General features: G+C 53.4%; 1 protein-coding gene across 5 annotated transcripts in view; it reads right to left on the bottom strand.

Moving 5' to 3' along the window:
• SEPTIN12 (septin 12) overlaps positions 1-23709 on the bottom strand; it is an 82903-nt gene that overhangs the window by 22619 nt on the left and 36575 nt on the right. For 2 of the 5 annotated variants that reach the window (XM_073362595.2, XM_073362594.2), the window contains exon 3: positions 1006-1200. In XM_073362595.2, the coding sequence (XP_073218696.2) occupies positions 1006-1200 (195 nt within the window). Of the gene's footprint in view, positions 1-1005; positions 1201-9091; positions 9236-11229; positions 11928-16011; positions 16081-23709 lie in introns of those variants that run through there. The other 3 variants (XM_073362598.2, XM_073362596.2, XM_073362597.1) reach the window with 3 other exon arrangements.

Here is a 23709-nt window from a genome sequence, read left to right as displayed (position 1 = left end):
CCTCCCCCACTCCTGCCCAGCACCCCCACCTCAGTATTAAGGAAACAAGTTGCAAATACAACTTGCTGTCCTGGGAAGGCTGCTGCAACCTGGTTACCACGACCCCAGGGCCGTGTCTAGGTTCCTCTCCCCTCCCAGCCCCCTGAGCTCCAATTTCTCTGCATCTCTGAAGAAACTGATCATTCCTCTCCTACGCCTTTGCTCCCCTTCCAATATTGATGCAAGCTGAAATAAGACCACATGAACATGGCTCAGCTGACAATGAGACAACAGCTGAGCAGGGCCTGGCACAGTGCTGGGTGTTTTTATCAGCCTAGTGAGTCCAGAAAAGGCTCTGGGAACCCTGAAGTCCTGGACTGGGGTAGGAACTAGTAGGAAGCATCCCTGCTAGGTGGAAAGGGACAGAGGATGTCATGCTGTGATGGATGCAGAGAGAGAGGGTAACTAGCACACAACATCCCAGCAGCTGAAAGAGGGAGAGAGCAGAGAGGAGACCCTTGAGAGAATGACCCCCACAGACAGCGGGCGCGAGGGACATACACATCTCCCAGCAGAGAGAGAAGAATGCATGCCCCACCACACGCAAAGCTGCAGCCTTCACTCCAGGAGGAAGCACCTGAGCTGGGACAGGGCCCTTTATTTACCAAGAAGGTGTTAACACCACATCCCAGGCATCCTCTCTGCCCTTTGCCAGCTTTGCAGGATCATCAGAACTGCTGCCCTAAGCTGGGGGCTGCATGGCACCATGTGACACAGGCCAGGAATGCCTGTCAGCTGCCTGTGCCTCCCTCCCTCTGCCAGGCGCCTGCTGTGACCAAGGTGAGAACAGAGCCATGGTTCATGTTCACAGAGCACAGCAATGGTGTTAGATCCTGGCCAGGTGACAGGACCAGCTGGGACTCCAGCAGTGCGGGTTTCCCCACCACAGCGCCCCCATCAGCATCCCTCTGCAAAGCCCAGAGAGAGGGGGAGCAGTCCACCATGGGAGTTAAACCCAGCGCTCACCTACAACCATGAGGTTGAATTCGAAGCCTGTTTTCATGGTCTTGATCCTCATCTGATCCAGCACCGCCTCGATGCCCACGTAGCCAAAGAGCTCCAGCCCCACGTTGGCCGGGTTAGCATTGCGGGGCGTCTCCTCGGGCACTGGCTGGACGGGCTGCCCCTCCATGCTGATACACCCTGGCTCCAGGCTACTCCCTGGTAGGGGAAGGAGATTCCTGAGTTAGATACTTGGCGGCTTCACCAAGTGATACAAACAAAAACACACAAATGCGTTGAGGTTAGGAATAATCTAAAAATCATTAGAGCCAACCCCTGTGCCCAAAAATAAATTTGTTAATAAGGATTCTAGAGCAGTGCTTCTCACCTAGGGGCACACATATCCCTGGGGTTAGGCAGGTCTTCCGGGGGACTCAACTCATCTAGATCAGTGTTTCTCAACCTGGGGGAGGGTCATAGGATGGGTTTAGGGGGTTGCAAGTGCAGGGCTGGCATTAGGGGGTGGCACCTCTCTTGATGAGCTCATGACCTGGACCACTCTGCAGCTTTGCAGCTAGTTTCCCAGTCTGTCCTCCAGGAGCTGTACAGCTGGCCCCCATCTACCATGCTTCCAAGAGCAAAGGAGAGGATGGCAGAGCAGGGGGCTGTGCTGCACCATCTGGGATTCTAGAGGACAGCAAAGAGGCCTCTGAAGAGAAGGCCAAAACTGCAGAAGGCTTCCAGGAGATACCCACCCTGAAGGGAGCACAGGTCTGACTGCAGCCTGTGTGTTTGCTCTGTCAGTCTCTCGCCTGCTCAGAATCCACCTGAGCTCAGCCCCAGCCAGAGAAACAGGAAGGGCAGCAGTGTCTGGCAGGATCCTCCCCGTTCCACACACCGTGCCCTGCCACTGGCACGCTAGAACCAACAGGACATCACAAAGTGCCCTGTAAGTGCAGAGGCTCAGAGACTGCCGCGGGTCAGGCCTTGCTCCAGCTTGCAGCTCAGGAGTCTGAAAACATTCATTTTGCAAAAATGGCTGAGGAAGTGAAACTCCCCCAGTCCCGTTTACGCTTTCTGCAGGGCCTGGCTGGTTGGAGACAGTCTCTGGAGGCCAGCATGTATTTACATATCTGGAGCTAACAGCAGGGGGTTAGCAGGTAAATCTAGAGATTGGGGGCTGAGGCTTGGAGTGAGAACTGCCTTAAATCACGAGGTTCTGTTTCTGTCACCACCCCCACAAAGGGGCCCAAAATACGCGCTGCCGTAAACCCTTTCTGTTGTGCGCAGCACCTCGACCATCCTCCCCGCTGTGACGTACTAGGGCTGTGCTCAGTCTAGTTCCAACGGTCCCACCACAGGCTGCACCCCAAAGCGCCTGGGCGCATGGTACCCGATTGTTCCAACCCGTGGGCAGGGCTGGGATTTGGTGCGATTACCCTGACAGGCCTCCACAGTACGTGCAAGCAGCCCAGCCCACTGTGTGCAGCAGCAGTTTCTCAAGGGCAGATTCTCCAGGGGGTGCAAAAGCCACAGGAACCCACTTTGCAACTCGGCGATAACGGAGTATCAGCAGTAGAACCCGACTGGCTACTGCGCGGGGAGCAGACTGGGTTAACGGGTGGAAGGGGGCTGAGGATCCCAGCACAGATTGCCCCGACATCAACATGGGAGACTGGTATTCTCACCGGGGCATGGCCGTTGCTACCAGGTAGCAAGCACAACCTGACTCATTTATTACATGCCTTATGATAGCATGTAGGGGCTGCCAACCAAGCTTGGAGCCCTGCTGCGCTTGGTGCTGTACAAACACAAGGAGGTCAGGGTCTGAATGAGTTCGCCCTGCCAGGGCACATGGCCAGCTGGCCACACAACCACAGCTGGGTTCGCAGATTGAGGATTCCAGCCACATGAAGGATAATGGAGAGTCCCATGGAAGTGCCATGGTGACGCACACAAAGCGGGAGGGCGAATATCCCAGACACTACCGTCAAGTCCAAGCAGAAACATAGGCAGCATCTAGTTCCTCTGGTGCCAGACGATGGACTAGAGAGCACACTTCCCCCACCCTGGCTCAATCTCAGACCTCTATGGCTCTGTGACCAGCAGAAGGGCGGTGACGGTTGGTGACAGGACCAATAAAGGTTTCCCATCAATGGCACACAGGAATGTGCCTAGCAAAGCAAATTAACCTTTACAACGTGTCACCATTGGATTGAGGAGGAGCTTATATTACACGTATTACAGTAGTACTGGGAAGCCTCCAATACACTCACATTTTGCTTGGTGCTGTGTCTGACTACCAAAGGCACTAATATGCCCCCCTCACCATAGTATCTGAGCCCCACACAATCGTTAATGTATTACCCTGTGTAGGTAATAGGGCACTGCTATTATCCCCATTCGACAGATGGGGAAACTTTCACAGAGAGGCCAAGGGACTTGACCGAGGTCACACAGGGAGCCTGTGGCAGAACCCAAAATTGAATCCCGTCTGCCAACTGCTGGGCTAGCACCCTAACCCTGGGCCCATTCTTCCCCTCCCCACTTCGCACACTAAAAGAGACAGTCCCTGCTTTTGCTGAATTAGAAGACACCCCCCAGCTTTAATTTATACCCAGGATGCCGGGCCATAGCAAGTGAACATTTTATTCTACAAACACTGCCTGGCAGAGAGAGAGAGCACAACAGGACCCAGATCCCGCCCATACGCCAAGAAACCCTCGTGCTGCAGCCTCTTCCTGTAGGTGGCAGGTGAGGTCACAAGGTACTCTGGGGACAGGATGCCTGAGCACTCAAGTCTCCAGCTCTGGACCTGAGATTTTTACAAGTCACTAGAGACAGGCATGAGGCAAGACTGCTGAATGCCTTCTGGGCCAGCCTCTGCCTGACCAATAACCAGATCGCTTTGGCAGGATATTTCCTTGTTGGTGCACAGCACAGATGACTGACACTCACGCCCAGAGCCACTAGGAGGGTCTCAAGGATAATCACTGGGACACATAATACCTGGGTGCTCTCCTGCCCCCTGGGGCCCTGTGCCTCCTGTTTTGGACTATCTTCTTGGTGGCCCTTAGATGCAGCTTGTGCTTCTCACTCCCTTCTATCTACAATGATGCATGGGTCAGATACAGAATAGTGTGAGAGAGTAGCAGCCATCGCACAAATGTGGCATGATCACTGACCATGCAGCAAAGGGATCATGACACAGGACAGCAGTGGCCCCAGTTACTTTGCACAGTTTTTGCTGTTTGCTGCAGCAGAGGGGGAAAGGCATGGGGCTGACCGAGCGGCGTTTGCAGTTTTACTCCTGAGCCTTTGCACTGTTATCCAGATGTAGCGTGGGATTTGGCTCCCTCCCAGATTATGGGTTGTACACACTGGGAGAAAGAGGGGATGTGGAGAGAGAAGCGCCTCTTTCCAGCTGCCCTGGCAACCTCTCAGACACAGCCAAGGCTGGGACAATGGCTCAGAGTTCATCAACACATGCTTCTTGAGTAGTGACAAGCTCGCAAGATCTGGCTAGGGGCTTGGGGCGCGCCGAGAAGCTTGCAAATTTAGCCCAGGCGCTCTAGTGCAGGAGTCAGGAGAGATTTCATACTGAGGCAGGGTCTGGATTTTTTAAACAGCTCGGTTCAGGCTCAGATGCAAATGCTGCGTGAAAAGCTCTTTGCACTGGATTTCAGAGTCATACTGAAACCAGATGGCTGGCATGTGGGGAAGGGAAACATATGCACAGGAGTCACCAAACTTCTAAGAAGTTGGCATGGAGCATTGGGAGCTCCATGGAACAGGCTAAATTAACAGCTCTGAACCTGTCTATAACCTTCAGAAAAGACATAGCGTGGGCAAAAGCAGTGCACGCTTCCCCCCCACCATCTCATTGATGGGCCTCAACTCTGGGCCAGTCAGGCCCTGTGCCAACAAGAGCACTTAACCCAGCATCATGGATGGCACTTTGTGCTGGGAACACTCACCTGCCAGAGAATTAAGACCTTTGAATCTCAGCCTACATTTCTGGGTGCCTACCACAAGTCAAGCCGCACAGTACAAATGCTGGCCAGACATATGCAGCCATGAAGCCTCTCCAAACCTCAGCCCACGCCCTCCCTAAACAAAGATGGGCTTGCTCTGGCAGATCGAAGGAGCAGATTCCAAACCTGAGGACACCTCTTGGAAAACATACTGTTGGTAGCTCCCTCATTTATACTGGCAGTGTTCAAGCACCACAGCAGATCTCAACTGTGGCAGTACATCATGGCGTGGTTTCCAGGTCCGAGACCATATAGCGCTTCCGAGGTTAAACCCAATGCCTTGAATCCCACCTGGAAGCCGGTACACCTCCCAGAGCACTGATTTAATGAAAGTACGGAGCAGGCTGTGGGATTCTGCACTAACTTCAGGTTCTGGATGGTCTTGGGGTGCAGCCCAATGCAGAGCACATTACAGCAGTCTAGCCTCAAGGTGACAAGGGTGTGGATACTAGTGGCAAGGACCCTGCTTCAGAGACAAGAGGTCGCATTCACTTCGCCAGGTGCAGAGGAAAATACCAGAACTGTTGGCCAAAGACACATCCAGGAGGGGCCCAGGATCTAACACTGCGCGAAACTCAGGCACCTGTTTGACAGACACGGTCCCTCACTCAAGCCAGCCTTCTCTTCTCTGGACTGCGTCACAGCCGGTAAGCCCTCATCAAAGGCCTGGCCTACAGAAGGGTTGCTTTGGTTTAACTACTAGGCACTACTTTCAATGGGTACCTCATTGTGTGTGGACACTCATGTTAGTCTACACCTGGTTTACATTGGGTTAGCTTGCACCTGTACATTTAACTAACTCAGTGTATCATCACAACTTTAGTTTAAGTCAGAACAATTTCTGTATTTAGAAAAGCTCTAAGGAAAGCTCATCTAGCCATTGGCTATTTCATTCTTCTGCTCTGCTCAGGTCAGAGGTGAGAGATGCAGAGCTAGGGGTCAACAGCAATCCAAGGCCTGTTCATTAACTCTCCCAGCAGCCTCATATACACATGGAGCAGAAGCAGTGACAATGTTGGTCACCGGGATCCCTCACAAGACAACGCCTTGGGCAGAGGAATGACTTCCCACTGCTATTCTGAAAGGTAATGATGGATCCTCTCCCCCAGGTCTGCAAGTATGTCAGCAAAAACCTCATTATGAATGGCATCAAAGGCTGACAACAAGTCTGAGAGAACTGGCACAATCAACTTGTTTTCCTCCATCGTTAGGAGGAGATCATCAATGAATTCAGCTGGTGCAGTTCCAATCCCATACCTTGATTAACTGAAGCTAGCAAGTCTGAGATACCAAGAAGCCACCAGAGTTGCCCCAGCGCACACATCTCCTTGTCTAAACATAGGAGACGTGCCATAGGTCAGTAGTCAGCCAGATTGTCAGTGTCAGAAATTGGTTTCTTGAGCATGGCCCTCATCGTCGATTCCTTAAGAGCTACGGGCACTTGTTGACAGCCTTGACCCACAGTGGATCCCGTACTTCCCCGCGAGCCTTCACCGGCAGGAAGGACAAGGCTCCAGCTCATGACTTGTAATGCTGGCACTTTCGCCACCTCAGTGAGCGACACCCGCGGCAGAAGACGATGCACTTTTACTTCCCTCAACACACAGCGCTGTTTCCACGGCGTAGACAGCTGGACTCAAACACATTTCTCTGCAAAATTTTTCTTGGTGGGAAAAGTCGGTCGGATAACCCAGTGGACGCAGCGAGGATTCGCCAAGCTATCTGCCACTCGGGACAGTTGTGTGGCTGCTATGATGGAAGTGAAGAAGCCATTGCTTCCTGTACAGCCATAGGGCACATGTTCCATTGGACTTAGCACAGGACCGCTGCCACCAGCATGCTAGCTGTCTCCCCTCTTACAGGTCATCAGTAAACCATGGTGACTGTGAGGGCAAGGCCAGCACAGAGGATATTTCAGGGCCACTGGAGCAATGAGGGGAGGGATGAAAGACAGATGATGAAATCCTCAACCATCAACAGAGTGGCCTGATTGAACAGCCTTATCTGTGGCGTCAATGGTGTCCTCAACCTCTCAAGGTGGGCCACCAAAACAGGCCATTGGCTTTGTAAGGAGTGGTGTGCCCCAACCTCAAAACTAAGAGACCACGCCGGAGGTCCATGCCGGAGGGTAGCATCAATGCCTCCTCCAACATGCGCTCCCAATTCAAAACCAGACCCAACACAGACAGTCTTTCAAGGGAGCTGACAGCCACTCAAAGCAGTCCAATTGCTGTTCTGGCAGTCACGGAAATCTGAACCATGCCCGGATTGTCATCTACCTGGACATTACAATTATCTAGCACTGCTAGCCCTTGGCTATTTAATCACTACCGTCCCAACGAGGCGTCTGCAGGGTCATCTTGATTATGCACACAAAGACGGGGCCTCATCCTTTATCAAATCCAGGATGGCATTAACTGTGCTAGCCAGCAACTCAGCATTCAACAGCCCGAACAGCGAACCAGAGCCTTGCTCGCTAGCACCTTGCACTCCTGGGAATTGATACCCCAAAGGAATTGAGTCCAAACGTCTTGCCTTTGATTTACACCTCTTGCACTGACAAGTGTGATGGTTTCTTCCTGTCTCCCCTCCCCTGCACGCCACAGCAGTGAGGGGCACAAGCCATCACACCAACTATTCCCTTGGGTCCTCCATATGCCAGTGCACAGCAGCCTTGTTCAGCCTTCTCCGCTGCCCAAAGGTGCTCACTGGGGGGTGGCAGCTAGGGGCCTGAATAAGAACCCCCAGGGCAGGTAACAATGTCCATCATAAGCAACCACCAGTCCCACAACTGTCCTGCCCAACCCTCTCCATGTAGACCAGCGCCCAGCACGGCCCCTCACTCACCATCATGGATAAGAAGCAGAAATAACGAAATAATCCATCCATCCCAACCCGCACCCAGGCAACCTGCTGGTCTCTCACCCCCATGAGTGCCCAGCTCCCTTTCTGGGGGTCTCACACCAGCCCCAGCCACCACTCACCCAATACTCTGATCTCAGCCAAACAGTGCTGCTAGAGGGGCTACCTAAAGGGTTGCTGAGTTTTGGGTTAAGGACAATAAGGACCAGGCCAGCCCACAATGCCTGGTGGCTCCATAGTACCAGTATGGCAGACCAGCACAGGTCATCAGTCCAGGTGGGAATTCCAGCCCAGGGTCTGGCTAAACATGTTGCCCCTGTCCTCATCTTAAGACCCATACACCAAAATTCAAAGCACCCATCTCAATGCATAGTCTCCAGGGGCAGGCTAGATTACTAGGATGCCAGGTGGCTGTAGGGAGGCTACAGGATGCTCCTGCTCACCTGCTCACACCTGCAGATCAGGCGGGACTTGTTCTGCCTCCCCCCCCCCCCCACCCCATGGATCTTCAGGCAGTAGGACAGATGGGCATTCAGAGCAATAAGGACCAAGGTGTGGAGCCATCTTAAATGAGCATCTCCAAAGGGAGAGAGGCGAGTGTCCCAGGTCCTGGGGGAGGCTGGGAACCATGCTGCAGCAGGAGTGAGCAGACACGTTCCCTGTACCCTGACACCAACCACGGGATTCAGAGACCTGACAGCCCCGAGAGGACACTGGGGACACCAGATGGCAGGCAGCATGGGGCAAAGAAGAGCAGTGCCCCTGCTAGGCTGCTCTACGGTTCCAAGGCCTGCCAGGGGAGCATCCCCAGCCTGTAATCAGCCACCTGTGCACAATGCACACCCCGCATAGGCACCTGGCACGCACACAGATTTCCACAAGGTAATCCCCTCTACAAGCTGAGCTTCAGGACCCCCTCCCACCCCCCCGCCACCAGACCCATCTCCCAGCTGTGACTCCAAGGGTAGCAGCATGTGGGAGATCACGGCTCCAGAGCTATTCAAGGGCTGCCCATTAAAGCCCATCCCCCCTCTAGCAGGGCTGCCCCTCATCCCCAGCAGGGATGGGCCCAGGACTCCTGCCTGCTTGGAGGCAGAGACAAAGGGGCTGGTGAGCAGCGCGGAGAGAAGATTCAGCATCTTTCCTCCTCCCTGAGCTCTTTGTCTACCACCTCCATAGTTCCTCCCCCAACATTTCCACTGTCTGAGTCCTACCTGTCTGTGAGGTGCCGAGATCCCCAGCCCAGGGCTACAAGGCAGCCAGTGCAGGGTGCTCTCCGCTCCCCAGCTCCATGGGCAGTGCGCGGAGCATGGACAGTCCCTTTCCTGCGGGTTTGGGAGTGCAGCGAGGCTCCCAAGCTGGTCTGTCAGTACACAGAACAGTCCCCTCCCCTCTGCCAGCTCCCCCACAGGGATCAAGGCTGTCACACATGACCCGCATGGTAATAATCCTCCCCTCCTCCCCCCCCACCCGGGATTCCCTCCTTCAGCAACAAACCCATTCAAGAAGTTTGCCCAACTGCCCAGGCATGCTCAGTGTCGCGAGCCAGCCTGGCTGGGAGCAGCAGCGCGGCTGGGCTTAGAGAAGAGCTGACCAGTATTGTTGGTCACAGCCACTCCAGCGAGGGCCTGCTCCTGGCATGACTGCTCACAGGGAGGCAAGCCTGGTCTGTCCATGCAGAGCACAAGTTTCCAGCCACCTCCTTCCTCCCAAGGGGAAATGCAGTCTCCGTGGCCTCCAATGCTCTCTGATACAGGATGTCGACAGGTGAGCTTTGGACTAGAAAACAGCCCCTGTGCTGCCTTGTAGTTTTGGTGCCACAACAAAGAAGCCCGTGGACCACGTCGGTCTCCTACTGCGGAGCTCAGGCTGCAGGGCACTTCGACGGCTGACTAGCTGAGGCTCAGCTCCTCACCTGCTTCAAATGCTTTGGCTCCAGGGTCCCGCGTGGGGCCGCTGGGGAAAGTCAGAGTCCTGCTCTGCCCCTTCCCTGCTGCAGCAGCTCCCCCTGCACCAGCCCAAGTTCTCTGATCCCTTTTAATAAGGGTGCACGACTCTGGTGGCTCACTGTTAGCATCCCCGCAGCAGCCGGCAGCCGGCAGCACTTCTCCCACCCCCAAACACCCAGCAAGCTGCCTTTATCCCAGCCTCCCCCAGTGCTGGTAGGGCTGGTGGTGGCAGGGGGAGGGGAGCATGTGCCCAGCACCTGATGTTAAGGACCTCTATTTGCTGTTGGTTCCAACAGCATGAACCTTCTGTGCAACCAACCACTCCCCAATCCCAGCTACATCCCAGAAATACAGGGCATGAGCAGGACATGCGACTGACGAGGACACACCAGAGAAGTGACACTGTGAAAGAGGTAAGAACAAGGAAATCACACCTGAGAGTCCCCCAGCCCCGCCAGAGAACAGCACACAGCTGGGCTGGCCCGGCTGCGGGAACTTGGAGAATCAAAGGCTGAGCTGCTCTCTAGTGACTTGAGGAAACAGGAAACCCCAACAAGTGCCACCTTCACCCCAAAGCGGCACTTCTTTAACCCATCACCGCTGGTCCTCCACCACCCCAACTACCTCCAGACAGTTCTAGAATGCCACTTGCCCTGTTGCTCTGCCAATGGCTGCCACGTTTCACTGGAGTGAATGCAATGTTAGGACACACCTGCTTCATCCAGGAGCACATTGCACCTGGGTGTGTGGAGTATGGTAGGACAGACCAAGTGATGGGTGTGCCGCATCTCTATGCACCTGGCAGTGCAGCAGGCAAACTGCACCTGGGTACACCGTCTCCCCCAGCTGCGTGGCAGGCTCATTGCACCTGGACATTGCATGTGCCAAGAAGTACCACGCCAGGTAAGATGCACTGCACCTGTGCAGACCCAGTAAGGCATAACTGGCTGCACGACCACAGTGGAGAGCAGATGGAGCTGGTAACTACCCAGACCCCAGAGGAGAACGAAGGGCACGGGTTCACCGCTAGGTAACAACAGGCCTGAATTACCTATACAGTCCTACAGGGATCTCAGACCACACTGAAATCACACTGTACACGTCAGCCAGGGCTGCAGGCAGCGAGCAGCAACCTGCAGTCAATGGGTCTCTTCGCTGACTGGCTTCATGCCTCAGAGCCTTCTTGGCTGGGGTAACCTAGACCACATTTTCAGCTTGCCACCGCACGAGGGAGAAATGCCACAAACAGAGATGGGCCAAACCCCCAGAGCCCCGCAGAGGCCTCAGGGGGGAACCCAATGCACTTATTCGTAAGCCCAGTTTCACGTGGTCCACAACTGCCTCCACCCCGACCCCCCCCCCCCCCGAGGCAGCAGGGTTAAAAAGAGGGAGAGGACAGTTACCTCCTAGGCAGAGCAGGGCTGTCTCTCCAGCCCCCTATGCACGCGTGGGCTGCTCCAGGGGCAGAGCCGTCCGCTTCTCGTGCGTGTGACGCTCAGGCCAGAGCGGGTGGTGGCAAAACCGATGCTGCGCTTCCTGCTTGGTGGTTTCGGCTTCCTATCAAGAGTGCTGAGCTGTACTGAGCTCGTTGTCATGGGAACGAGAGCCGAGGGTGGAGGGGAACGTCACTGGCACCAGGAGGGGTTCCAACGTGGGCTGGAGAACGGTGGAAGCAGCAGGGCAGCAAGGGGTGCAAGGATAGGGCTAGGCAGGGCAGGGCGAGAGACCAGCACCAAGCCTGCATCCAACCGAGGTGCTTCCGAGATCATCCCACCAGGAGCCTCTTCTCCAGCCCAAAGAGCCTGACTTGGAGCTTGGCACGCCAACATGGCATGGCAGCTGCGTTTGAAAACAGGCTGCTGAGCTCTTCAGGATCAGCTCCCGGGGGAAGATGGCACACTCTGCAGATGGAAAGTCCTCTCCTAGGCGGACACTAGGCCTCTCCCAGCTGCTCTGTCAGACTTCTGAGGCCCTTTCCTTCCCACCACAACAGCAGGGAGAGCCTGGGTTTGGTCTCTGCACAGGAAGCTTTCTGCAGAATGTGTTTATAGCTTGACATTTGCCTGGCTGGGCTCGGGCGCAGTGACTTTTTCAGCCAACGATAAGCCATTAACCCTCCCGCCCTCAGAAACCCTGCAGCTGCAACCCACACCATCCTGCCTCTGAACCTCTAAACCTCAGCTCACCCCACATTGTCCCTGCCACACATCTTCGTGAGCAGCGGCAAAGGGAGGGAGCGTGCAGAAGGGCCTTATGGGAGAGGCAAGGAAAGAAAAGAGCAAGGAAAAGGTTTAAAGAAAGAGAGGCAGCGCTGGGGATGGGGAGCTGGCGAACAAGTGGCAGGCAAGTTCAGCCACCCTCTGGCGTCTCCTGGCATGGAAGGCGCAACAGAGGAACGGACTACATTCCTGCCATTGTGCCATGGGTGCTGAGAGACCCGGCCATGAGGAGGGGAATTCCACTCCGCCAAGGGCCTGTTTGCTCAGGGCTTCCAGTTCTCTACTTTCTCACAGCTCCAAGCAAACATTACAGCCCTGGGACACAAAGTAGGTGAAGCTCATTGCAGAGCACTTCAGACAGGCATCATGCTGATGGGTATTTACCCTGGGTTGCAGGTGCCCCAATCTCCCAGTCCTCACCCACCCCCCTCCTGTAGATTCAGGCGCTTTTCCCCTCATTAGACTTGGAAAAGCAGTAGGAGCAGACGTACAGTGCAAGACACTGGTCTCTGACTGGCTACAGGGACAGCCATGTATGCAGTATGATAGCAAACAAGCCAAAGGTAGCAGGCTGTAGAGCACGGCCAGTGGGTAGCCTCAGCGTGTGTGCACGGAGTAGTGTTGTGCGAGAAGTTCCATCTCTGCACTGCCAGAGGCTGTGTCACTGTTCACATAATGACCACGAACAGGAGGGAGGGAAGGGGATTTTGCGCCAACACGTGCAAAGACACCGTATTTTGATGCAGATGACAATCTTTGGGCAAGTGTGATTTCTAATGCTGACATTCAAAGATGAAGCCAAGGCAATGGTTGAGTGGGGGAAACTTTTTCCACTGTCACTCAGAGAAAGAGGGATTTCCCTCAAAATTGGACTGGGTTACTGATCATCTGGCCATTTTCACAAACTGGAAGCCAAATGGAATGCTGTTGTGAATATTTCACACACATCCATGTGCATGCAGGATACATCCAGCAAGCCTGTGCCCTCTGTCTTCTTGATAGGGTAAGGTGGCCTTTCCAGGAAGGAAGTTTCAACACCAGTGCCTTCAGGCAGTAACTGCTACCAGCTGTGACAACACTGAAGGAGACCGGGACTGTCTAAACCGCACTCCCCTACCCACTCCTGCTCCATCAACACAGCAGCCAGAGTCAACCACCCCAGGAGCCAGATGGGGAAGGAATGAGGGCAGAGGAGTAGTGACCCTGTTGGTACAAGGACGGTGGAACCTGGAAGGAACACCAAGGGGAGTCTTTATACTAGGGCTATCGATTAATAGCAGTTAACTCACACGATTAACTAAAAAAAATTAATCGCAATTAAAAAAATTAATCACGATTAATTTCAGTTTTAATTGCATTGTTAAACAAGACTACCAGTTGAAATTTATTAAATATTTTGGATTTTTTCTACATTTTCATATATATCTTGTATGCTGTGTTGTAATTGAAATAAAAAATGTATATTTTGATTACAAATATTTGCCCTGTAAAAACGATACACAGAAGAAATAGTATTTTTCAATTCATCTCATACAAGTATTGTAGTGCAATCTCTTTGTCCTGAAAGTGCAACTTAGAAATGTAGATTTTTTTTGTTATATAACTGCACTCAAAAACACAACAAAGTAAAACTTCAGAGGCTACAAGTCCACTCAGTCCTACTTCTTGTTCAGCCAATCGCCAAAACAAACAAGTTTGTTTACATTTACAGGAGATAATTCTGCCCTCTTCTTATTTACAATGTCACCAGAAAGTGAGAATAGGCGTTCACATGGCACTGTTGTAGCCGGCATTGCAAGGTATTTACGTGTCAGATATGCTAAACATTGGTATGCCTCTTTATGCTTTGGCCACCATTCCAGAGGACATGCTTCCATGGTGACGTTACAAAAATAATGTGTTAATTAAATTTGTGACTGAACTCCTTGGCGGAGAATTGTATGTCCCTTGCTCTGTTTTCCTGCATTTTGCCATATATTTCATGTTATAGCACTCTCGGATGATGATCCAGCACATGTTGTTCATTTTAAGAACACTTTCACTGCAGATTTCACAAAACGCAAAGAAGGTACCAGTGTGAGATTTCTAAAGAGAGCTACAGCACTCTACCCAAGATTTAAGAATCTGAAGTGCCTTTCAAAATCTGAGAGGGACAAGGTAGGGAGCATGCTTTCTGAAGTCTTAAAAGAGCAACACTCAGATGTGGAAATTACAGAACCCAAGTCACCAACAGATACCTCTGTTGGTGGCATCTGACTCAGATAATGAAAACAAACGTGCATCAGTCCTCACTGCTTTGGATGGTTTTTGAGCAGAACCAGTCATCAACATGGACGCATGTCCCCTGGAATGGTGGCTGAAGCATGCACATCTGGCACATAAATATCTTGCAAGGCCGGCTACAACAGTGCCATGAGAACACCTGTTCTCACTTTCTGGTGACATTGTAAACAAGAAGCAGGCAGCAGTATCTCCCATAAATGTAAACAAACTTGTTTGTCTGAGTGATTGGCTGAACAAGAAGTAGGACTGAGTGGACTGGCAAGCTCTAAAATTTTACATTGTTTTATTTTTGAATGCAGTATTTTTGTACCTAATCCTATATTTGGAAGTTCAACTTTCATGATAAAGAGATTGTATTAGGTGAATTGAAAAATACTATTTGTCTTTTTACAGTGCAAACACTTGTAATCAAAAATAAATATAAAGTGAGCACTGTACACTTTGTATTCTGTGTTGTAATTGAAATCAATATATTTGAAAATGTAGAAAACATAAAAAATATTTAAATAAATGGTATTCTATTATTGTTTAACAGTGCGATTAATCGGAATTACTTTTTTTAATCGCTTGACAGCCCTACTTTATACCCTGGGTGGTTCTCCTAGCCTTCCCACCTATTCCACTGCCCAGCACCACCGCACATATTTCCGAGTCCTGGGATGGACTAAACGGTCACAAGGAGAGAAAGTCTGGGAGGGGGGTGACAAGAGAAGGGCAGAGAAATCAGAGGTGGGGAAAAGACTGGGAGAGGGCAAAGGATGGGGGGGGATGATGAAGGGGGAAAGACACTGAGCCCAACTGCTCCCACTCGCTCATGCCCATGGAGCAGCTTACCCAAGGAGCTCGCAGATTGCAGCTCCTATGCATGCCACAACACCCTTTGCCCCCAACAGCTGATCACTGCCGGCAACAAAACAACCCAGCCCCAAACTCTTACAGGTGTCAGCAATAAGGGAGGGAGGGGGAGAATCCAGGCAAAGAGCAGCTCCCAGTCTCGCCTAGAGCATGGGGAGGAAGGGATGGCAGAGCTAAAGGTCACGGATCCTTTCTGAATGCACCACCCCTGTAAGGGGCTTAATTAGCCCCTTCGGTCTGCTGGGGTCCCGGGTGCGGGACACAACTCCTCCGCTGCAGTGAGTCAGTAGGGAGACACCTGAGCCCATCAGCAGGGGAGAGCAGCACACTCCTCTGGGCTGTGACCTTAGAGGAGGCGGACGTGGGGATGGGAAAACCCCCACCCTTTGCTCAGTCCCAAAGGTGGTTAATCACTGTTCAAATGGAGTATTGGGGCGAGGCCGGCTCCAAACACCAGCAGCTGAATGGGAACCCCTGCAGGGCCCCATGGGGAGGGGACAGGTAGTCTCCGGGGTCCCCTCGTCCCAGCCTGGGGAGGGGCAACTCGTCTCTAATCCCCTGAGAACCCCTCAATCACACCAGGGCAGATTATCCTTCAGAGCACCCCTCTATCCTACCTGGGGGAATTGTCTCCCTGCCTGTCTGTCCCCCCGAGCCCCTCTCTCCCCCTGAGCCCCTCTGCCCCCAGCTGGGAGGGGTGCCCATGCCCCCTCTCACTCCCCTCTCCCCCACAGGGATGTGTGTCCCTGCCCCTGTCTCCCCCAAGCCCGCCTTCCCCACACTCGCTCCCAGGACCAGACGGCTGCTCCCCACCCCCCGCTCTCTTACGTTATGTCACAAGCCAAGCGTGGCACTCTTTCCTTGCCCAAACAGCCATGGAACCTCGGGCCCAGCTGGTACTAACTGAACTCAGGGAGACTGGAGATGGTGCCGGGGCGGGACCGGAGCACAGGTGATGCAACGGTTGCTAAGAAGCAGTGAAGTCACATTGGCCTCTCTTAAAGGGATACTGCCAAGTCCCAAGAAGCTGCAAGCACAACAGTCCCACCCAGGGCCCACGTGCAACGCTTTGTACGGCAAGTGCCACAGGGGACTCCTCTCTCTCCCTCTCCAGTACCTCTGCTGCATCCAAGCACCTGCCACCACCAATGTGACAAAACAACCACGCACAGGGGAAGGGAGACACCACCTTGCAAACGTGTAAGGGTGTTCAAAAACTTGCGGGACTGACTGAGAAGTAAAAATGCAGGAGTCCTGCAGCTGCAGCAATGGGATCATTAAAAGCACGCACGCATGTGTGGGTGTGGGTGCGAGAAAGGAATAGCCACCTTCCTTTTTCTGCCATTGTACTGATGCCTCTTTTAGTTGCCATTTCAGTTTCCAAATGCCTTGACCGGGACCACTGGCTGCAAGGGGGCTGCGATCAGGGTTAAAGTCAGGTACATGCCAGTGTAACTGACACTGCCCAGAACTGTGTGACTGTTAGAGGTTCTTGCTTCTTGGGTCTGGTGCAAAGGCAGGATTTGGTGGGCACGGGGTACCATGTTGGCATCAGGAATTTGGTGCCCCACTTGCTGTTTGGTCCTCATCGGCTAAGTGTTGATTGCAGGTAGTGGAGGGTTGCTCTGCATGCAGGACGTGCTCTGGCAAGCCTCTTTATCTGAGCCAGGGCTGAGTAAACAGCAATTCTCACTCTCAAGCTGGTTAGTCTCTTTCTATTCCAATCTGTTTAGAAAGGGGAAACACTGGCTACCTGCCCCGCCCTCTCCCTGACAAAAGCAGTGGCTATGCCTACTCGGGGTAGCATGACTCTGTGGTTAATAATACACGAACACAGGGGTGGGAAGTACGAGATGTGGGTTCTCAGCGCAGCCGCTTGCTTTGTGACCATAGGCAAGTCAGATGTGGCTGTTAATTTTGGGTGCCCAACTTGAGACAACCGTAAATCTTTACATACGCCTCTTTGCTTATCTTCTAGACCAGAGGTGGGCAAACTATGGCCCGCAGGACCGTCCTGCCTGGCCCTTGAGCTCCCGGCCGGGAGGCTAGACCCTGGCCCCTCCCCCGCTGTCCCCCCTCTCCCACAGCCTCACCTCGCCATGTTGCCAGCGCTCTGGACGGTGGGGTTGCGAGCTCCTGCCGGGTGGCGCGGCTGCCAGTCCTGCTACTCTGAGCGGCATGGTAAGGGGGTGAGGAGCAGGGGGGTTGGATAAGGGGCAGGGGATCCTGGGGGGCAGTCAGGGGACAAGGAGTAGGGGGCGGTTGGATAGGTGTGGGACTCCCGGGGGGGCTGTCAAGGGGCTGGGGTGTGGATAGGGGTTGGGGCAGTCAGGGGACAGGGAGCAGGGGGGTTGGATAGGAGGTGGGGTCCTGGGGGGGCAGTTAGGGGTGGAGGGTCATGGGAGAGGGTGGTCAGGGGACAAGGAGCAGAGGGGGTTGGATGGGTTGGAGGTTCTGAGGGGTGCAGTCAGGGGGTGGGAAGTGGGCAGATAGGGGGTGGGGAGGCTGTTTGGGGAGGCACAGCCATCCCTACCCAGCCCTCCATACAGTTTCAGAACCCTGATGTGGCCCTCAGGCCAAAAAGTTTGCTCACCCCTGCTCTAGACCAATGGTTCTCAACCCTTCTGGGCTCCGGACCCATTTGTAAATTGTTATGGCCTGTCGTGACCCCATAAATAGTCAGGGGGGTGGGGCGGTTTTGGTCGGGTCCTGCCCAGCACTCACCCCACAGTGGCAGCTCCTATGCTGTGGGGCTGGCTGGACTTGGCTCTCCACTCTGTATAGTGCAACTCTGGGGTTGCAGCACTGCTCAGGTTTGGCCCAGCCCCCCCGACTGGACCAAATTTGTGAGAGTGGAGTTGTGTCCTGGCTCTCAGGGTTGCAGTGCCATTCACTCCGATTTGGCCTACTTGGACTCCTGTTGTCATGACGACTGGGCCAAACCTGCGTGGTGCTGGGAACCCGGAGGTTGCAGTTCCTGGAGCAGGGAGGCGAGCCCAGTCAGCCCTGTGGGACAGGAGCCTCAGGAGCTGGCATGCGACCCTTTGAAGCATTCTGGGGATCCAATTTTGGATCCCGGCCCATGGGTTGGGGCCGTATGTGGGAATATAGCAATTACCATTTCAGCTCAGCCCAGCTACCTAGTGCTGTAACCTGTCTTCAGCAATGGTCAATGGCAGAAACCTGAGAGGAAGCAGTTTCTGAGCTTCTAGAGATTGACCCATTGTGAGTATCCAGCACATGGCAGACACAGGCAGCTCCACTGTGCAGGGAAGCTCGGTCTGAAGGGTGAGGTGAGAAATGGGAGCAAAGGCAGGAAGGTTATTATATGTAACAAAATCTTCTGGTCAGCCCCGTAAGTGTCACCCGGTCCTGCGAGACCTGCGTGGAAAATCCCGCTTTCATTCACTATGTTCCACAAAGAAAGTACCCTGCTTCGGTCAGTTTTGTGTAGAGGAGACAGGATCTGGGCATGCTCTGAACACAGACAGATGATAGTGACCCTTCACATCTAATGGCACTTCACATCTAAGCACTCTGCAGACATGGCTCAGGGGAAAGTCCGAAAGTGCCCAATTTGGCCAGGAAATGAGGTGTGTGCCGCGTGTGTGTGTTGTGTGCGTAACTGTGTGCATCTGTGGAACTGTGTGTATGTTGGGTGCGTTTGTGCAGCTTTGTGTGCTTGTTGTGTGTGTGTCTGTAGCTGTGTGTGTGTAGCTCTGTGTGTGTTGGGGGATCTTCAAACTGGTGCAATTCAGGAGTGACTCCACTGCAGACCATGGAATGAGACAGGTGTAAAAGTGGTGTGAGAAGCTGGCATTTCGCGCAGTCCTCTCACATTACCCCTCTACGGAGAGCACCCCTGGGGTGGATCTTCTCTGCCTCACCTTGCTCCCCTAGTGGGAAGGGTGCCCATTCGGGACCACTGGAAATTGGGCGCTGGGCTCTGAAGCTGGCATAGGGAGGTGTTTTAGGGCAGGGTCTCAGGCAATGGAAGGAGCCAGACAGGGCCTGCGTAGGTCTGTGCTCTGCACAAGTGTGCCCAGGTCTACATTCCAGGCCTCGGACTCACTCGCCCCGCCTCACTGGGCTGTGCTGAATTCTCATTCGATGCTACTCATAGCTCTAAATTCTCCAACCAAACTTCCCCTGGTCAGGTAAATCCCAGCACAGAAACAGCCTCCTCCTGCTGACAAGTCAGAGGTGACGAGAACTAGCCAGAGGGGCTGGTGGAGCAGGGAGTTCCCTGCTGCACTGGTGAATTCCATCATGACCTTCTTCCACTTCTCAGAGCGTGGGAGGGGAATTTGAGGCCCTTTCCATCCACTCTGCCCTGGGTTTCCCCATATTGCCCAACAGCCTTCGAGCCTGGCCCATAGGGACCACTTTGTGTTGGGGTGAGAGGGGGAGTCAGTGTTCATAGCCCACTAACCCGATCGTCATTGGCCATCCAGACCACCACATCCCCTACAGGCCAAGGTCAGCTTTTTTTACACCCCCCCGCCCCCCCGCGTGTCATTCGAACACAACAGTGCAGTCTGCTGGGGGCTGTAATACTCCGGTCTATGTCTGGTTGCTGGGCTTGCGTGTGGGGTTCAGAGGGCTGTGATGGACAGACGGTCAGACTAGATGACGGCCTTAAACTCTGTGCCTATAACTTTACCAAGCAGGGGTATCCAGACAGCCTTTTGGCATCCTCCCCTGAAGACTGGCCCTTGCCAAAAGGCTGTCTGGATCCCCCTGAAACCAGGTCACTTGGGAAAAGAACTCCCAGGACTGGCCAGGTGGCAACCTGGGCCAATCACACGGGAGTCTGGAAAATGAGAAGAGCATCCCCTTTGTTGGTGTGCCAGGTGGGAAGCCACAGCCGCACGAGCTGGCACCATAGGGGGCTTCGCCCCTTACTGCAGGCGGGGCCTGTCGGGAAGGCTGAGCCATGGCAAAAAAGGAACGTTAGTTCGTATAACGGTGCATGTCTGAGACCAGATGGACCATGGGGTGACCCTTCAGGAGCAGCGGCGCTCCGGCGATGCCGTCTTAAAGGCAGTGGAGCTCAGAACGAAGGGAGCCATGGGGCTAAGGAGGGTGCTGCATGTTCTCCTTTGTCCCCCGCCCCACTAGGCTGGAGAGTGGCTGTTTTAAGCAAGCTGATGCGCAAGCTGCCGGGTTGGGGCAAGGAGCAGCCGCGGCTCAGAGGGGAACCTGGGATGCCAGAGCTGATCACAGCGTCAGCCCCCTGTCACCCTGCTGCTGGGGGGTGAATTAGCTCTCCACGGGTGTTGTAAATCAGCGGAAGAACTCCTGCTGACTAATAGGGGAGCAAAATTGAGGCCATCACTGGTGACTCTCTTTCCCTGGTTGCAGCTAGTGCCACGTACTGCTTCTGCGCAGCCCACCCCGGCTCTAAACACATGGCTAGTTATTCCACCACAGCCGACCTCTCCACTCGCTCTCCCAGCTCGCCATGAGAGTCGCTGCTCAGAAAACCAAGCCCCAATGGATTAGTGCAAGCACCGCGACTAAGGAGTAACAGCTGTGGAACCCACATAAATCCATCCAAAAGCTGCTCATTAAGAGCTAATGTCGCAAAATAATGGTTCCCTATGGACAGACCCGTTCAGGGACTAATTCGAGCTGTTTTATTTTCCAGGCAGGAGGTGAGTAATCCCAGGGCCACATTCTATTACAATGATTTAATCACTGATGAAGGTTTAATCAGCGTGTGATCTACAGAAGTCCTAAGATTATAGGAACACAAATGGGTGTTTAGCCCAGCCATCCTTATCACTGTTCCATATCCAGTGTCCTAGCACTGTCTAGTGGTCAGAGCACAGGACAGGGAGCCAGGAGATTTGGCTCACCTTGGGTGACCTTCCCCAAGGGCCTGCTCCTCAGAAGTGCTAAGCATCCATGGCACCAATTAAAGTCAATATGTGCTGCAGAAACTCAGCTCCTCTGCCAGTCAGCCCCTCAGCACTGGGACATCAGTTTCATTCTCTGTAAAACGAGAAGACGACTCCTTCCCCAGCAGCGTCACAGGGCCTGACTGCTCCACAAGTGTGTCCAAAGCACCTCAAGGAGCTCCCCGTAAGCCTCCACAGAGCTCCCTCGTTTGGCCTCCTGCAAATCCCTCCTTAAAACTCTCCTTTGCCATGATGCTAACACAAAACTGGCCAGTGCTTAGGTGCCAATACCCCTGCCTGTCATGCTGACCTGTGTTGTCTCATTGTTTCCTTGTGCTCCCCTAACTGTATCCATCAGTTGTCGCTGTGAGGTCTTTGGGGCAAGGAACTGTTTGTACAGCACCTAGCACAACGGTGTCCAGGACGGGCTAGGTGGTACTGCAATACTACTAATTAATAACAATGGCTGAGATGATCACAGCAATCAAGCTGCTTTCCAGTTAGCTGAAGTCTCTTTTCTTCTCATTGTATTAACTTTTATCACGTGCTGTTTGTAAAGCACTTTGAGAAGGTGAGATGCTTTGTACGTTATTTATATAGGATCAATAAGTCAGAAACCAGCCACCCTGCACGGCCTGGCACAGATGCCAGTCGTCCAATGTGGCCTGGCACAGAATCCAGCCATCCCACATGGCCTGGTTCAGAATCCAGGAGGCAGAGGCCAGCATTTTCAGAAGGGCTCACCCAGCTCCATAAGTGAGGCCAGTGGAAGGTTAGAGGTAGAAAGGCAGAGCAGAGAGGCAAGGAAGAGAAAGAAGAAACACCAAAATAGCTAAGTACACTTCTCCTCTGAGGGTCCACTTCCTCTCGGTGCCTCTAAGGAGCAGAAAGCATTCCTAAACCGTTTCAGTCAAGCCTAAGTAAATCGAGAGGAGGGGTCCCCTTTACACACCCCACCGGGCGTGATCTGTGCCAACAGCCACCTCCCTTCTATCATCCCACTCGCACTGGGGCAGGGCCTGCTCCATGCCTGCTGGTCACTTCTAGTCTGTTCTCACTCTGATGGCGGTGTCAGTTTATGCCTATGAGGAGCTGGACAAAGCAGCCCACATCAGCCCAGGAATATTTGGGCCTTTCCTGGTTTTGTAACCTGAGCCAGAGGAAAGCGGCTGACAACTCCCATATGTTTAGAAGGAAAATGGTGACCAGCTCAGCAGTTTGGCAAGAGAGGAAGATTTTTTGGTAGTGCAGGGACAATGCAGGGTAATAGATGCTCCAAGCACTGGTATACACAGAGCTATTAGACCCATGGCTCTCTGCATGCAGCGGGAGAAATGGAGAACTCTTGGGAGGTTTGATAAAGTTTTTAGCTCACACTCCCTCGCTTTCCCACCACCCATTTTCACAGCTGAGCAACTCTGCTCTTTGCAGGACTGGATGGGAGCAGAAGCAGAAGTGAAAACTGCCAAGAAAACTGCCACACTTGAAGCAGTGCTGGCCTGGCAGGAACATGAGAAAACTCACGGAAGTCAAGTACCAGGCTCCTGTACCGTCCCCTTTCTTGCCCGGAGATTTCCCGCCTTTCAATGGGATAGCTACCTCAGACGGCCAGGAGAGACTTCAGCTTAATGAGATGCAAGCCATTAGCAATCCAATTCCAGACCCTGCTATAGGTGGGGGGTAGACTGAAGATCTGAGGTTGGAATCGGTACTGGAGAACCGAGGAACGACATACAAATAACCCTTTGGTCCCATCATCATTTTATCGCCCCCTTCCAAGAACACAGACCCGCCCCCACTGCTCAGCATAGTCCCACCTCACTGCAGAAGCAGGCATCGTCCTCTACCTCAGACAGCCCATGAGCTCCCATCTCAGCAGTTAGGGCTTTCATGTCAACTGGGTAAAATGGGGGCTTTGGCCAACAAGATGTTTTGCCAAGAGGGGAGCGGAAATTCCAGCCCTGAGCCGCTTGTCCTCTTCCCCCGCTATCGCGGGAGCCCCAGGATCTTTGTGGGCGACCCTGACACAAGAAGTGGAAGCGAAACATGGCCTGCTGCCCCATTGCTCGGTGTGCTAGCTTCCCGGGGAGATGAGCAGGCCCAAGCCTGCATCCTGAGCAGCTTTCTCGTGCCTAGAACTTGGCTACTGGAAAACGAAATTCCTTTGTCTGTCTCAGGGGAACTGAAAGGCCCAGGAAACCTGAGTGGCCTGGAGGATCAGAATGGACTGGAGAGTCTCTCTCCTCTAGGACGCTAGCTTGGCCTGGATGGGATCCAGATGGGAGAGTCACTGATAGTTGCTTTCATGTGGTGGCTGTCTGGTGGCCTGGATGACATAAGCTTGTTTGCTTCCTTCCAATTCTCAGCAGACATGTGTCCATATGACAAAAACCATCCTCATTGTCACTAATTGGGGGGAGGCTAAGGGTGGAATGGGCCATGGAGACTGCACTATTCTCTCTCTCGTAGAGGAGGGCCCTCTGGGGTAGGTCTGAGGCACCTTGGAAAGGAAGTGTGAGGAGCTTGCAATGCTGGCTTCCCCTGCTTGGAGGACCAAGAGGGGACAGAAGATAATTGTTATTCATCAACAACTGATCAAAGAAACCCAGGAGCAACCCTGAGA

Source organism: Lepidochelys kempii, chromosome 10, assembly GCF_965140285.1.
Source record: "Lepidochelys kempii isolate rLepKem1 chromosome 10, rLepKem1.hap1, whole genome shotgun sequence".
Classification (NCBI taxonomy): domain Eukaryota; kingdom Metazoa; phylum Chordata; order Testudines; family Cheloniidae; genus Lepidochelys; species Lepidochelys kempii.
This window is presented reverse-complemented; position numbering and strand designations above follow the sequence as displayed.